Here is a 13373-nt window from a genome sequence, read left to right on the forward strand (position 1 = left end):
GAAAACCGGGCCGAGCTCTTCCAAGCCTAGCGGCTGCCCCACCAACGAAGCCCATCGATGGCGGGCAGTGACAGCAAAAGCCCAAACACTTTCTCGAGAATTCCACGTCACATCGCTCTATCGTCGTCGCGTACCTGTCAGCCACCCCGTAGCCAACTTCTTTCTTGATCAGACAAGCCACGTCCGAGAAACCGCAAAGATGTGTAAGTTGCCTACCACTACCCCACCACCGCCTCGATGCGCACTCGGCGGACGTGCATAGCTTCCGGTTGTAGGCGCAAGGCTGTACTGGGAAGATGTGGGAGATCTAAGACATGATGCTATGTTCACGTTCATATCGCAACGCTACATGTACAATGCAGAACTGACTCCTCCACAGCCGACTTCAACGCCATCGCCCGTATGTACCACCGGATACAGCAAGCACAACCCCGCCGACATGCTCTCCACGATCGCTTCATCCATCAAACCGCGACTGACCTTTGCTCCAGAGCAGTTCGTCCAGTTCTACTACAAGACCTTCGATGAGAACCGCGCTGGTCTCGGTGCCCTCTACGTATGCGACTCAATACCATATGCGCAAAGCAGCAGTCGGCTGACAAATGCTATAGAAGGAGACTTCCATGCTCACTTTTGAGGCGCAAGGCACTCAGGGCTCCGCTGCCATTGTAGAGAAGCTCCAGGTAACGACGAGTCTGCCCACGAAACAGGGACGGGGCTAATGCAGGGAAGAACCTGCCATTCCAGCAGATACAACACCGTACCGACACCGTCGACGCTCAGCCTTCCGCCGATGACGGTATCCTTGTGCTCGTCACCGGTGCGCTTTTGGCAAGTCGTTCCCATGCATCGTTACATGCGACCTTGACTAATACTGAACAGCTTGCGGGCGAGGACAAGCCAATGAGCTTCACCCAGGCCTTCCAGCTCAAGAACGCTGAGGGCAACTGGTTCGTTCTGAACGACGTTTTCCGTCTCGTATACCCCGCCGCGTAGGCTATCCGCTCGCTCTTGAGCTTGATTTCACCACACCGGTGAATTCGGGGGCATGCATAGAGAGTCACTGAGTCTTAGCGACTTTGAACACGACTGACGCGATTTTCTTATGAGTTTTGAGCATTTTGGCGGAGGCAACATAGGTGCGGATGGGATCGAGGATCGATGCTTGACGCAGTCATCTTTGGGAGTGTAGCTACTCACGAGTTCTACACAGGTAGATTGAGCTAAATCTTCAAAATCGACTTGCCTTCTTTGCAGCCTCCTACAGCGTCTCGAATGACATCTATCATCGTGCATATGCATAAGCCTTTTCCATGCGGCGGGTTTGTTTTCCGTGCATGACGCGGAAGAGAGCTTTGCCGCCATTCCTCCGCCCCGCGCTCACTTGCCGAAGCGAAGCTCCACGCCTTCCTCGGACCTGGAGCTTAGCTTACAACGACCATGGCCTCGTCGCGCGGCAAAAGCCAGGACATTCTGTCTCTTACTCGCAAGCATCGGCGGTACTTCACTTCGCCTCTCCTATTCTCTTGATACCCTCCTCTGTCCTTTAGCGTTCCATCACAGCCCATCGTCTCACAATGGCTTTCATCCAGAAGGGTCTCAAGAACATTCTCCAAAAGAACCCCCACGATGTTGTCTTCCTATCCGCACTTCGCACGCCAGTCACAAGAGCGAAGAAGGGTGGACTGCGCGATGCATATGAGCATGAGCTTCTAGGGGCGGTATGCCATCCTCAGCACCTGCAGTACACAGACCCAAGTCCTAACAGCATCCCAGGTTCTCAAAGCCACAATGGCTAAGTTCCCCAACCTCGACCCCGCGAAAATAGACGATATATGTGTCGGCACAGTTCTCGCAGAGCTTGGTGGCTCCAAAGCCGGTCGCATGGCCGCGAACCACGTTGGCATACCCACCACAACCTCCTTCAGCACCGTAAACCGCGCCTGCGCATCCGGCCTCTCCGCCATAACCTCAATCGCGAATTCGATTGCCGTAGGACAAATAGATGTCGGTATCGCAGGAGGCATGGAGAGCATGACGCGAAACTACGGCAGCAGGGCCGTACCCACCGAACTCTGGCCCGAGATGAAAGAAAGTCCCGTGAAGGAAGCCAGAGACTGCATAATGGCCATGGGCATAACCTCCGAAAATGTCGCATCACGCTACGGCGTCAGCCGCGCCGACCAAGACGCCTTCGCCGCCGAATCACAACAGCGCGCTGCCAAAGCACGGAGAAGCGGCCTCTTCGACGACGAAATCGTACCCGTAACCACGCGCTGGATCGAACCCGAGGTCCCCGAGAACACAAAGACTGTGACTGTGACAAAAGACGATGGAATCAGGCCTGGGACGACAGTCGAGAAACTCGCGGAGATGAAACCTGCGTTTATCAAAGACGGCACAAGCACAGCGGGAAACAGCAGTCAAGTCTCCGACGGCGCGTCTGCAGCGCTGATGATGCGTCGGTCCACGGCTACAACCCTCGGCCTCGAATCCCAGATTATCGGCAAGTGGGCCGGCACACAGGTCGTTGGCTGCTCGCCTGACGAAATGGGCGTCGGACCCGCCCTCGCTATACCCAAATTGCTCGACTACACTGGCCTGGAAACATCTGATGTGAATGTCTGGGAGATCAATGAGGCGTTTGCTAGTCAGGCGTTGCATTGCATTCGGACGTTGGGGCTGGAGGGCAAGATGGATAAGGTGAATCCGAATGGAGGGGCTATTGCGTTGGGGCATCCGTTAGGGGCGACGAGTGGAAGGATGTTGGCTACGCTATTGAATGAGATGGGGAGGAGTGGTGAGCAGGTTGGTGTGTTGAGTAAGTGTATTGGAACGGGTATGGGTATGGCTAGTTTGATCGTTAGGGAGTAGATAGTCATAAAGATTGAAATCAGAACTCATTGTTCTCAGATTAAGTGTATGCTGCTGTTCGACCTGTGCACTGGGCCTTCTTTGGAGGTAATTGGGTATCGAGGTAAAGAAATGTTAACGCCATCCTATGCATTGCTCTCTTCAAGCTCATCGCTGCTGCGACCTATGCCTTTCCTTTCTTGCTCTTCTTCTTTGACCGCTCTGCTAGAATCTCGTCGAGGAAGCTCTTCGGTTTTGTCTTCGCTTTCTTGGGTGCGGGCTGTGTGGGCTCCGCTTCCTCATCGTCATCTTCCTGCTTGATAGATTTTGCGTCTGTTTGAGCTTCTTTGGCCACCTCCTCCTTTGGTACATCCTCCTCTTCTTTCACAGCGCCACCTCCTAATCTCTTCGCCCTCGTCTCTTCATCTTCGTCGTCACTATCCGCTGGCTTAACTTCCTGCTTCACATTCTTCTTCTGTCTCTTAGATTTGAAAGTCGCGGCCCTTCCCTCTTCATCATCGTCCGATTCTTCTCTCTTCGCAGCGAGCTTCTTGTAATGCTGAGCTTTGAATGCTGCATTCGGTCTCGCAGCTTCTTGTTTCGCAGTGATATGGGCTTTCGCCTTTTTCTTGCCGATCAGTTGTTGTAAGAGTTTGTCGTCTGATGTTCGTATTCTGCTGGTGAAGCTGCCATCTTCGATATCCTTAGGAACTACGCCGCCGACACCAATCCTGGAGGTATTGTCAGAGATGCGAGCGGCAACACAATAGCGCATATTTACCTGTCGTGAGCGTAATTTTGTTTCAGATCCTGATCATCGTCTTCAACTTGTGTTTTCGCATCACCATCCGGAGTGCCCCAGTCCGGCCGCGACCCATACAACGATGCCAAGAGTTTCTGACCCTTTGCCTCGAGCAAACTTATGCGATTTGCGATGACATCGCCCTCATTATTCCGTTTAGACATGGTTGCGCGATTACTTGGACGCGCATCAAGTTCCAGTCGCTTGGTGTTACAGAAGTTCCCGGCCGCGATATTTTTGAGAGGACCCGGTTCATTCTCGGCGCGCTAGCAGACGTCCGCAACAGCCCTGTGAAGCCGCAACACCAACGGAGCTGTGCACTCCAACTCGCCTCCATATACCCACACGTGTGTCTGCCGCTCAGACATCATGTACAACTTTGCCCGCGCCCGGCCGCTGGCTCGCGCTGTCCGCGCTGCTGCTGTATGTCCACGGACCTACTCCGCAAAGCTGCGAAAGCCTCTTACGCAGCGTGCACCACATTGGGGGGTCATGTGCTAACACAGCCTAGGAGACACCGCTGAAGCGCTCTGTCGTCCAGCAAAGGAGAGGTCTCGCCATCCACGAATACAGGTCCGCTGCCCTGCTCGAGTCGGTACGAACACTCCACCGCATGTCCACCAATTTCGAGGGTCCAGATATCTAATGCGAATTTCAGTACGGCATCGGCGTGCCCAAGGGTGGTGTCGCTACCAGCGGCGCCGAGGCAGAGAAGATCGCCAAGGAGATTGGTATGCGACAGCAAGAGTGAATGTAGAGTCGTGGGCTAATGCGCGCAGGCGGAGAGGATGCTGTTATCAAGGCCCAGGTTCTCGCTGGAGGCCGTGGAAAGGGTACCTTTGACAATGGCTTCAAGGGCGGTGTCAGAGTCGTCTACTCGTATGCTACTTCGCAACCATGATACGACCGCGGCTACCCTCTAACACAACATGCAGTCCCCGCGAAGCCTCCATCCTCGCCGACCAGATGATCGGCCACAAGCTCATCACCAAGCAAACTGGAGCCGCCGGTCGGCTCTGCAACTCCGTCTTCATCGTCGACCGCAAGTTCGCCCGCCGCGAGTTCTACCTCGCCATCCTCATGGACCGCGCTTCACAAGGACCCGTAATCGTCGCTTCGTCGCAAGGTGGAATGGACATTGAGACTGTTGCCAAGGAGCACCCCGAGGCCATCATCACCACCCCCATCGACATCCACAAGGGTGTCACCGACGACATTGCCCGCAACATTGCGACCGAGCTCGGTTTCTCAGAGCAGTGCATCGAGGACGCTAAGGACACCATCCAGAAGCTGTACCAAGTCTTCATGGAGAAGGACGCTACCCAGATTGAGATCAACCCTCTGTCTGAGACCACCGACCACCAGGTCCTCGCCATGGACGCTAAGCTCAACTTCGACGACAACGCCGACTTCCGCCAGAAGGAGGTTTTCGACTGGAGAGACATCACCCAGGAGGACCCTGAGGAAGTCAAGGCTGCCAAGGTTGGCCTCAACTTCATCAAGCTCGACGGTGACATTGGCTGCCTCGTCAACGGTGCCGGTCTCGCCATGGCCACCATGGACATTATCAAGCTGAACGGCGGCGCGCCCGCCAACTTCCTCGACGTTGGTGGCGGTGCTACACCTGAGGCTATCAGGCAAGCGTTTGACTTGATCACCAGCGACCCCAAGGTTACTGCCATCTTTGTCAACATCTTCGGTGGTATCGTCCGTTGCGATGCTATCGCCAAGGGTCTTATCCAGGTCGTCAACGAGATGAACCTCAAGACCCCCGTTATTGCTAGGTTGCAGGGTACCAACATGGAGGCTGCTCACAAGCTCGTAAGTCACGCCAAAAACCACCAGCTTCAAAGTACCACTCATACTAACATATCATGTTCCAGCTCAACGACTCAGGCCTCAAGATCTTCTCCATTGACGATCTCCAAGCCGCCGCTGAGAAGTCCGTCCAGTTCTCAAAGGTCGTCAAGATGGCGCGCGACATTGACGTCGGTGTCGAATTCACTCTTGGTATTTAAACTCTTTCAGCATGAACCCTTTGCTGGCTGACCACGTTTGTGCATGATAGGTTTGTAGATAGATGGAAGCCGAACTTGAGCAAGCGGTGTCTCTTATGAAAGTTTGTTTGGCCTTTGAATGGTTTTGATTTGTGTGTGGTGGTGTGATTCTGTTGTGTGCCGTGATGGTGTGAGGGTCGTGGCGCGTGGCGCTCACAGCTTACCCCGCCGATATATGACCGCTGACCCAGCTTGATGATGATGATCATCACCATCCTCACGACACTATCATCCGGTCGAAACAACAGTTCCAGACCCAATCATCGTATACACGTTCATTGCTCAAGCGGACGAAACATCGGCGTAGACATGATGGCCTATAGGAAAGGCGCGGAACAACCCAACAGACGCACAGCATCCAAATCTCTTTGTGCTGCTTTGAATAAAACCACGACAGCACGCTCCGCATGAGTCGTTCCATTTTGGTTTTTGAGAAGAGCACGCCTCATCCCCAGTCCTTCTTGTGGTTTTGGAGGAGAGCACAGCTCATGTCCCACTATAAGTGAAATCTTAGAGAGAAGAGCACAGCTCATGTTCCACACCGTCGAGAGTTTTGGAGAGAAGCGCAGCAGCACACACCATGAGGATGCCATCTGGTGTTTTGGGAGAAATGAATGGAAGTACGGATGTTGAAGAGGAAGGAAGAAGAGAGGCGAGCAGCGGTATTTATACCCCTTCATCCACTTGCCGACCGCACATGTTGTACTTGTGTTGTTGTTTTGGTAGTGCGTATGTTGATGGAGGGTTTGGAGAGACGTCTCTCATGAGAAGTTCTTTATGTCGTTTTGAAGAAGAGAGGGGCAAGGCACTTCGCACCACATAAGCTGGACCTCAGTTGTTTTGGAGTTTTCAAGGTAGAAATGGATGTAGGAAGGAAAGCAGAGAAGCCGCGGGAGGAGGTTTATATACCCGTGTCGAGACTTGTGCGCTGCACATGGACAGTGCTTCCATCATTTTTTATTCTCAAAGTGCTTTTTTGAATAGCGAAACGCGTACTCTTCATATCGCAGTCTCGAACTCATTTTGAAGTGGGAGGATGGCTCTTTGCGCAACATGAAGTATGCAGCGATGTTTTTGGACAAAACAAGGTAAAAGTGGAGTTTTGGGAGAAGGCCAGAGAAGAGACATGAGTATATCACAACCTAGTTTCAGTCCACCTGTCCATCCCTCATGTATGCTGAAGGGCGGCGATTATGGTACCCGATATGTTTTGCGCAAGGTGGAGGAACAATTCTCACATGCCGAAATAGCGCCATATTTTGACTCGGAGGGAACAGGATCATGACGCTGGTCTCCCTTTTTTTTTGGACAATGCAAGAGGATTGCGAATGTAGAGAGGAGGTAGAGGGAGGCGAGCGCGACGTTTTATAACGTCTTGGTCGCTTGGCAGGCGCACATGGATGCGTTTTGGAGGTATTTCTAGTTTTCGATGTCTTCGCAAAAGGGTCCAGACAAGCTTCTCATCGTCTGGCCCCCAGTGTATTTTGGAGAAGACGGCAGCACCGAAAACATGCCGGCGTCTTCAGTGGAATTTTAGTAAAATTGGAAAGAGGCGTAGGTGTAGATGCAAAGGCCGGAAAGAGTCGTGAGCGCAGACTTTTATATTACTTTGAAGATGATCTGCTCGCACATCGGTAGAACGAACATCGTCTTTGTTGCTACTCGGTATGTAGACTCAAATCGGAAAGTCGCTTTTCATGGGTAGTGGTGGCAATCACTTTGGAAGACGCGCAGCAGTCGCACACAACATTTTTCTTGGTCAATATATTTTGGAGAATGCACGGACGGTGCGGATAGTAAGAGGAGCTTTGAGGCAGAAAGGGCCGGAGACGAGGTTTTGTAATGCGCGACTGAGCGTTTGGCGCGCATGGTGGATGACTCTTGGCGTTTCTTGTGGGTATTGAATGTGTTCGCAAAGGTCGGAGAAGCAATGCTCATATGCATGTATGCTGTTGTTTTGAAAAAGCAGAAAGCCGCGCACAACATGAATGGTTCATTTGCTCGTTTTGGAGTAAATGAATGATTTAAGAGTAATAAGAGGAAAGTAGAAGGACAGGCAACTTGAGGGTTTATAGAAGCTAGAGGAAGCGCTCAGTCAGCATGAGTGCCTTGTGTTCTCAGAAGCCAGGTATAGGAGTTGAAGTCATCGGGACGCTCAGCATATGTAGGTTCCCAGCTGCTTTTATTCTTGCTCATGCGAAGCCACCGCATTTTGATGTGTCGCTGTTACCATCTGGCTACGCGAGAGAAGGCCACCAGGTAGCTGAATGTAGGTTTAGAATCGATGTATGGGCGGAGTCACAGAAATCTTTCCATGGTTCGACATTCTGTAGTTTTCGAGAAAGGGTTGAAGTTGAGGTTGCGGAAGGACAGGAGTGGTAAAGAATGAAGAAGTACTAATATTTCCAACTCTCATAAGCTGAGCCACGACGACTTTTAGATTCGCTAAGTGTCAGCGCATGGAATGGCGGGTACTTTCGCATATTGTCAACGTGACACGTTCTGATGGTTTAGATGCACGACCATTTCGTCAACAGGAATGGCTTTTGGTATACTGAGACTGGTACTCAAAAATGCTCATCGCCTTGTGTAAATTGGCTTTTTGGAGAAGGAAGGACGACAGAACGCCATCCCATTTTTCTAGTCCGCTTTTTGGGAATACGCAGACGAGGTGTTATTTATGGAAGAGTTGTCCATCGGCGAGGAGAGAAGTTTACATACTCAGCCCTGCACTAACACCACCCATGAGCAAAATGAGTATGATTATTAGAGTGAGGGTGATATTATCGGTTAGTCGGTGGTCCCATGCGTTATGCTTTCGCAACATTTGATAGTAAAAGAGAAAGACATCAGTCGTTCTAGACGCGTTGTTTTAGTAGTTGATCAAGCTGGCCGCAGACATGACCCAACGATGAGACAATTTTGAGCCGAACCAAGCGCCAACACACCACGGGCCGTCGCGGTTTGGATGTTGGTAGCATGCAAGGTATAGTCGATGAGAATAATATAGGAGCAGGACAAATCTTTACTCCGACTTGCTCTAAAGTTGCGCGGAATGATGAGATGCTCTCAGGTCCGCACTCTCATGGCTGACGTCGTGTTTCTTTTCGAGTTTGTGTAGCAGCGGAGGCCGTCTGGAAAATTCGTATACCAGTTGGGCTCTTCGCGCATGTGGAGATTCACACATAACTGTACAATGCGATATTATTCGTGTAATGAAACTAGCGGTAATGAGTGAATCGCGCTGACCTCTTAAGTGATGAAGGACATGAAATCTGAACGGCGCATTTTGGAGACCGCGAAAGTTCTCGTGGTCGCATGTATGCGCTTGGAGATTCTTTTGGACTCGGGTGGCTGGTTTTGGAAAGATGGGATATAGCTCAAGTGAGGGCAAAGGTTATTCATCTAGGTTAAAAAGATGGAAATCTAGGTAGATTCTCCACAACAAGACAACAACATAAGATAAAAAAAATCTAAAAAGGCAGTCTTGTAGAGCTCTTTATTCTCTATAATTCTACTTCTTTAGATTTCTTTTATCTCTTCTTAATATAGAGATTTTTAAAGAGGGAGTATAGATGTTCTTGTAAGAATTATAGCTAAGCAAGATCTTATTATTTTCTAAGATTTTAAGCTTAAAAGAATAAAATAAAGAAATCTAAATAAATAGAATTATAGAGAATAAAGAGCTCTACAAAACTACCTTTTTAGATTTCTTTTATCTTGTGTTATTGTTGTGTTATGTAGAGATTTATCTTAAAAATCCACCTAGTGGAATATCTTTTTGACCTAGGAGAATAACCGTCGCCCAAGTGAGGGGTGTTTATACGCGGGGGAGACTTCTCCGGTGCGCTAGTGCCACCCCGAGTTCCGACGTTTGGTATGACACCACTGTCCATTTTCACATGAGTCAGCACATCAGCGGAAATGTGATAGTTCTGTCATAGCATTGAAGTTCATCATGCGATGTTGCTGCTTATAGAACTCATACACCGAAGTCTCCTTTCAATGTCAGCTTGAGCAAGTCGTCCTTCACAATCTCTTCCTTGCGACTGAGAAGATCCTCCACATCCCAGTTCGCAGCGATGAAGCGACCGCTCAAGAACTTCGCCTTTTCCTGACAGAGCCAAACAGCAGTACCACCAACAAGCTCGGGGCTATCTTGATTAAAGAGCGAGCGGAAGGGCTCGCGCAGCATATCGGTCGCGACGAGGCCCGGATGCATCGACACGGCGGTAACATTCGGGTACTCCGCAGCTACGTACGTAGCCAACGCGTCGAGGATGAACTTAGACATAAAGTAGGCGCCAAGCGGCGGAACGGTAAAGAACGCCTGCCATGAGCTTACGTTGACGATCGTGGCAGGTGTATCGGGGCTGGGCAGTAGGCGAAGGAAAGAGCGGATGAGCAGATAGTTGCCTTTTCCGTTGATCTCCTACAATCGATGTATCAGTTCATGCGCTTTTGACTCAGGCACTGCGGGATGAGCAGCGAACGGGACGGATCTTACGAAGTTCCTCCACCATTGATCGGGGTCTGTGTCGTGCAGTTTCGGTCCGTCTCCAGTCATGGCGCCGGCTGCGTTGACGAGGACATCCGCGTGGCCGAATTTCTGCCGGATTGCTTCGAAGGCGGCCTCGACGCCTTTCGTGTCGGAAATGTCGAGAGCGTATGTAAGCGTTTCGATGTTGGGGTTCGCCTCTTTGACCGATTTCTCAGTAGCTGCGAGCTTTTCGGCGTTGGATGCCAGCAACGCAACACCCTTTACATCGGCCTTGACGAAGGCCGGTACCATTGCCTGCGAGAGCAAGTCTTAGCAGACGCAATAATGACGCGAATTCATGGCGAAAGGGGAGCGTTTTCGGTCAATTGTTTCAACATACCATGGCTCCTATACCACGCGAAGCGCCAGTGATGACGGCTACCTTTCCTGCCAGGCTATGTTCTGGGATACTGGGATAGATGGCAGGGTACGCGTCTTGGTGTGCATTCTTCGTGAACTGCATAGACGTGACATAGAAGTCTTTCGGAAGCTTGCTGAGGTTTGCCATCGTGAATGTGTTTTGGGTTCGGAGGATACGAAGAATACGCTGTAGCAAGATAACGCAAAGATACCGATCAGAGTCTAGAAGTACCACAGTCCACTGTGTTAACTTATGCGAGGCTCTGGGGCCAGAGGCCCCGCATTCGGGCTGCGATAATCGCCTCGTCGTGTCCCCACCCATGAAGCACGACTTGGCCATAGCAAACCATGTAATAAAAGCGTTGGCATGTTGACACCGGGGCGTCGGCAGTGAGGTGTTAAGGTTGCGGAACGTCCCAAGCGAAGCCCGTTGGGAATGTTTGAGCGAACGAAGGCGATAATCATCTCCGCTTAGAGACTAGCGCAGGATTGCGGACCCTGTTTTTGACATTCACCTGAGATCGATGCCGAACCCCCAATTTCCTCAATCCGGTCCGAATCGTATCGACATCGCTATCGGCGCGTACTCATTCGTCTAGCGACTCGTGGTTTCGATCCGACAAGCTTGACCAGAGATACTCACATGCCCACGCAATGTTTGCCCAAACTCTGGGGATCTGACATGTCGGAAGCGAGGACGCACACATCGGAATACCGAGGTGTGACGACGTTAACAGGAATGCGGGTACCCGAAAACGATAGATCGTGATGGCAGCATCAGGGGCAGTAAGACATGTCGTGATAGCGGAACCCACTCTGCATGTTGTCTTCTCGGCGTCCTGATCGACCGAATGCACACCCATGCGGGTGAAGGGGTCGCGGGAAATTCTTTGGCGATCTTATACCAGCTGTGAATGCAAAGCGTTCCATCCATTCTCTTGGAACCTTGGTCTCTGCAGCATTGTTTGTATACTTCAACTGCCCAAGAATGTCAAACTTCTCCCCACTCTGGCCCCATTCAACTCCGCAAGTTGTTCGAGAGCACCAGCTGTAGCTCAACACAACGAATACGTACTGAACGGCAACTATAACTCACATATCAATTCAGAATGACACTTCATGAGGTAAGCTGACCCAGATGGGACGCCTCGAGTGGCGCTGACTTTGATGCAGGATCTAGGCCCCAACCTCACGGCGACCGTCCTTGTGACGGGGCTGCTTGCCTTCATCACCATGGGTATGCGGGCGTATGTTAGGATCACCAAGCATAACTGGGCTCTTGAGGACTGGGTTATGGCAGTAGGATGCGTATGTACCTAACCTTCACAGTGGTCGAGAACACACTGAGCTCACTCATCGCAGTTGCCTCTCATGACACTGACTATTGTCACCACTATCGGTTCCTATTACGGCATCGGCGCCAAAGACAGTACTTTTGCTAAGCCTGGCAACCAGAAATACGTCGAGACAGCATATTTCGTGAGTCATCATCCAGTGTAGCACGGAATTGATCAGTCGCTAACAACATTCAGTGGTTCTTCCTCTATGAGGTCTTCTACTGCACATCCATCATCTTCGTCAAGCTCAGCATCGCCTTCATGCTGAACCGGATAGCTGGCAGGAGGATGGTCTACATCTACATCAACTACGGCATCATGGGCCTCTGCGCTGCGACCAATTTGGCAGCTATCCTGTACATCATTTTCCAGTGTTGGCCGGTCGAGTAAGTACAAAGCAATCCGGCATCACGTGGTAATGCTAACCGTATACTTCTCAGGGCTGCTTGGAGGGCTGATCTCATGGCCGAAGGGACTTACTGCCAGCCCCCAGTGTATCTGCAAAATGTCTACTTCTTCTGCACTTCGGTCAACATCTTCACCGACTGGGCTACTGCGCTCATGTGAGTTACTCGAGATTCTGCTATCGAGTAGGCACTAACGTTGACCAGGCCAATCGCTCTGCTCTGGAACGTTCAGATGAACAGGAACACCAAGATCTCAGTCGGTGGCATCTTGAGCTTGGGTATCTTGTATGGCAAATCCATGAACTTGACTGATCACTGTACACCGCTAACATCGCTCTAGCACATCCATTTCCGGCCTGGTCCGTCTGAAGTACACCGTTGGCCTGACAAGCAGCCACGACTATCTTTGTAAGCACCTCCAGACCCGCACCACATCACAACACTAACATCGCTCCCAGATGGCCTCGCCAACATCCTCATCTGGGGCTACGCCGAACCAGCCCTCGGCATGCTCGTCGGCAACATCGCAACCCTCCGCCCACTCTTCCAGCGCCTCCTACACCTCGGTTCAAGCGGCTCCCACCAGCCTCGCTCGGGCACACCCCACGGTGTCAGCAATCCCGACCGTTCGCACCGCTACAAGCCTTTTGATACCGAACTCGAGCTCGGCACGGTCGCAGACAACCAGGACACGCACATGCCGGCGATCAAGGTTCATGCGGGACGCGTTAGTGTATCGAGTGACAGCGAGAGCCAGAAGGAGATTCTGGAGAAGAATGATCGGTTTGTTAATAACAACAAGGACAGCATTGTTGTTAGTCGGCATGTGGAGATTAGCCGCTCGTGAATGGGCCATGGCTAGCGGATGAGAAGGTATCTCAACACTCTTGCGCGATATCTCAAAGGCTTCCATCGCAGTAGTCGCCGCGATAAAAGGGTTGCATGTATTACATTTCCCGGTCTAGCTAGGTCACGTCATGTCACTTTCGGTAACGAACTCTCTCTTTTCACCCTCGA

At 51.3% G+C, this 13373-nt stretch overlaps 6 protein-coding genes across 6 annotated transcripts; 4 read left to right on the forward strand and 2 right to left on the reverse strand.

The window, feature by feature from the left end:
- Positions 1 to 322: 322 nt before the first annotated feature.
- J4E83_005571 (uncharacterized protein) lies at positions 323 to 996 on the forward strand (the record flags this gene model as incomplete). Its single annotated transcript, XM_049332490.1, has 3 exons — positions 323 to 556; positions 612 to 683; positions 733 to 996. The coding sequence occupies 3 exons, from the start codon at positions 323 to 325 to the stop codon at positions 994 to 996; spliced, it is 570 nt and encodes a 189-aa protein (XP_049188298.1).
- A 581-nt stretch (positions 997 to 1577) lies between these two features.
- J4E83_005572 (uncharacterized protein) lies at positions 1578 to 2874 on the forward strand (the record flags this gene model as incomplete). Its single annotated transcript, XM_049332491.1, has 2 exons — positions 1578 to 1721; positions 1777 to 2874. 2 exons carry the CDS (start codon positions 1578 to 1580, stop codon positions 2872 to 2874), a joined length of 1242 nt encoding a protein of 413 aa, XP_049188299.1.
- A 163-nt stretch (positions 2875 to 3037) lies between these two features.
- Positions 3038 to 3819, reverse strand: J4E83_005573 (uncharacterized protein; the record flags this gene model as incomplete). The annotated part of the gene is made up of 2 exons (XM_049332492.1): positions 3038 to 3584; positions 3635 to 3819. The coding sequence occupies 2 exons, from the start codon at positions 3817 to 3819 to the stop codon at positions 3038 to 3040; spliced, it is 732 nt and encodes a 243-aa protein (XP_049188300.1).
- A 205-nt stretch (positions 3820 to 4024) lies between these two features.
- TCA9 (Succinate--CoA ligase [ADP-forming] subunit beta, mitochondrial) lies at positions 4025 to 5673 on the forward strand (the record flags this gene model as incomplete). The annotated part of the gene is made up of 6 exons (XM_049332493.1): positions 4025 to 4078; positions 4167 to 4250; positions 4314 to 4386; positions 4435 to 4534; positions 4591 to 5476; positions 5539 to 5673. The coding sequence occupies 6 exons, from the start codon at positions 4025 to 4027 to the stop codon at positions 5671 to 5673; spliced, it is 1332 nt and encodes a 443-aa protein (XP_049188301.1).
- Positions 5674 to 9694: 4021 nt separating this feature from the next.
- J4E83_005575 (uncharacterized protein) lies at positions 9695 to 10760 on the reverse strand (the record flags this gene model as incomplete). Its single annotated transcript, XM_049332494.1, has 3 exons — positions 9695 to 10144; positions 10220 to 10507; positions 10593 to 10760. 3 exons carry the CDS (start codon positions 10758 to 10760, stop codon positions 9695 to 9697), a joined length of 906 nt encoding a protein of 301 aa, XP_049188302.1.
- A 961-nt stretch (positions 10761 to 11721) lies between these two features.
- J4E83_005576 (uncharacterized protein) lies at positions 11722 to 13203 on the forward strand (the record flags this gene model as incomplete). The annotated part of the gene is made up of 8 exons (XM_049332495.1): positions 11722 to 11736; positions 11786 to 11920; positions 11975 to 12091; positions 12145 to 12335; positions 12390 to 12512; positions 12561 to 12641; positions 12697 to 12764; positions 12815 to 13203. The coding sequence occupies 8 exons, from the start codon at positions 11722 to 11724 to the stop codon at positions 13201 to 13203; spliced, it is 1119 nt and encodes a 372-aa protein (XP_049188303.1).
- Positions 13204 to 13373: the final 170 nt, after the last annotated feature.

The sequence above is a fragment of the Alternaria metachromatica genome (genome assembly GCF_023757995.1).
Source record: "Alternaria metachromatica strain BMP 0045 chromosome Unknown scaffold_11, whole genome shotgun sequence".
NCBI classification, from domain to species: domain Eukaryota; kingdom Fungi; phylum Ascomycota; class Dothideomycetes; order Pleosporales; family Pleosporaceae; genus Alternaria; species Alternaria metachromatica.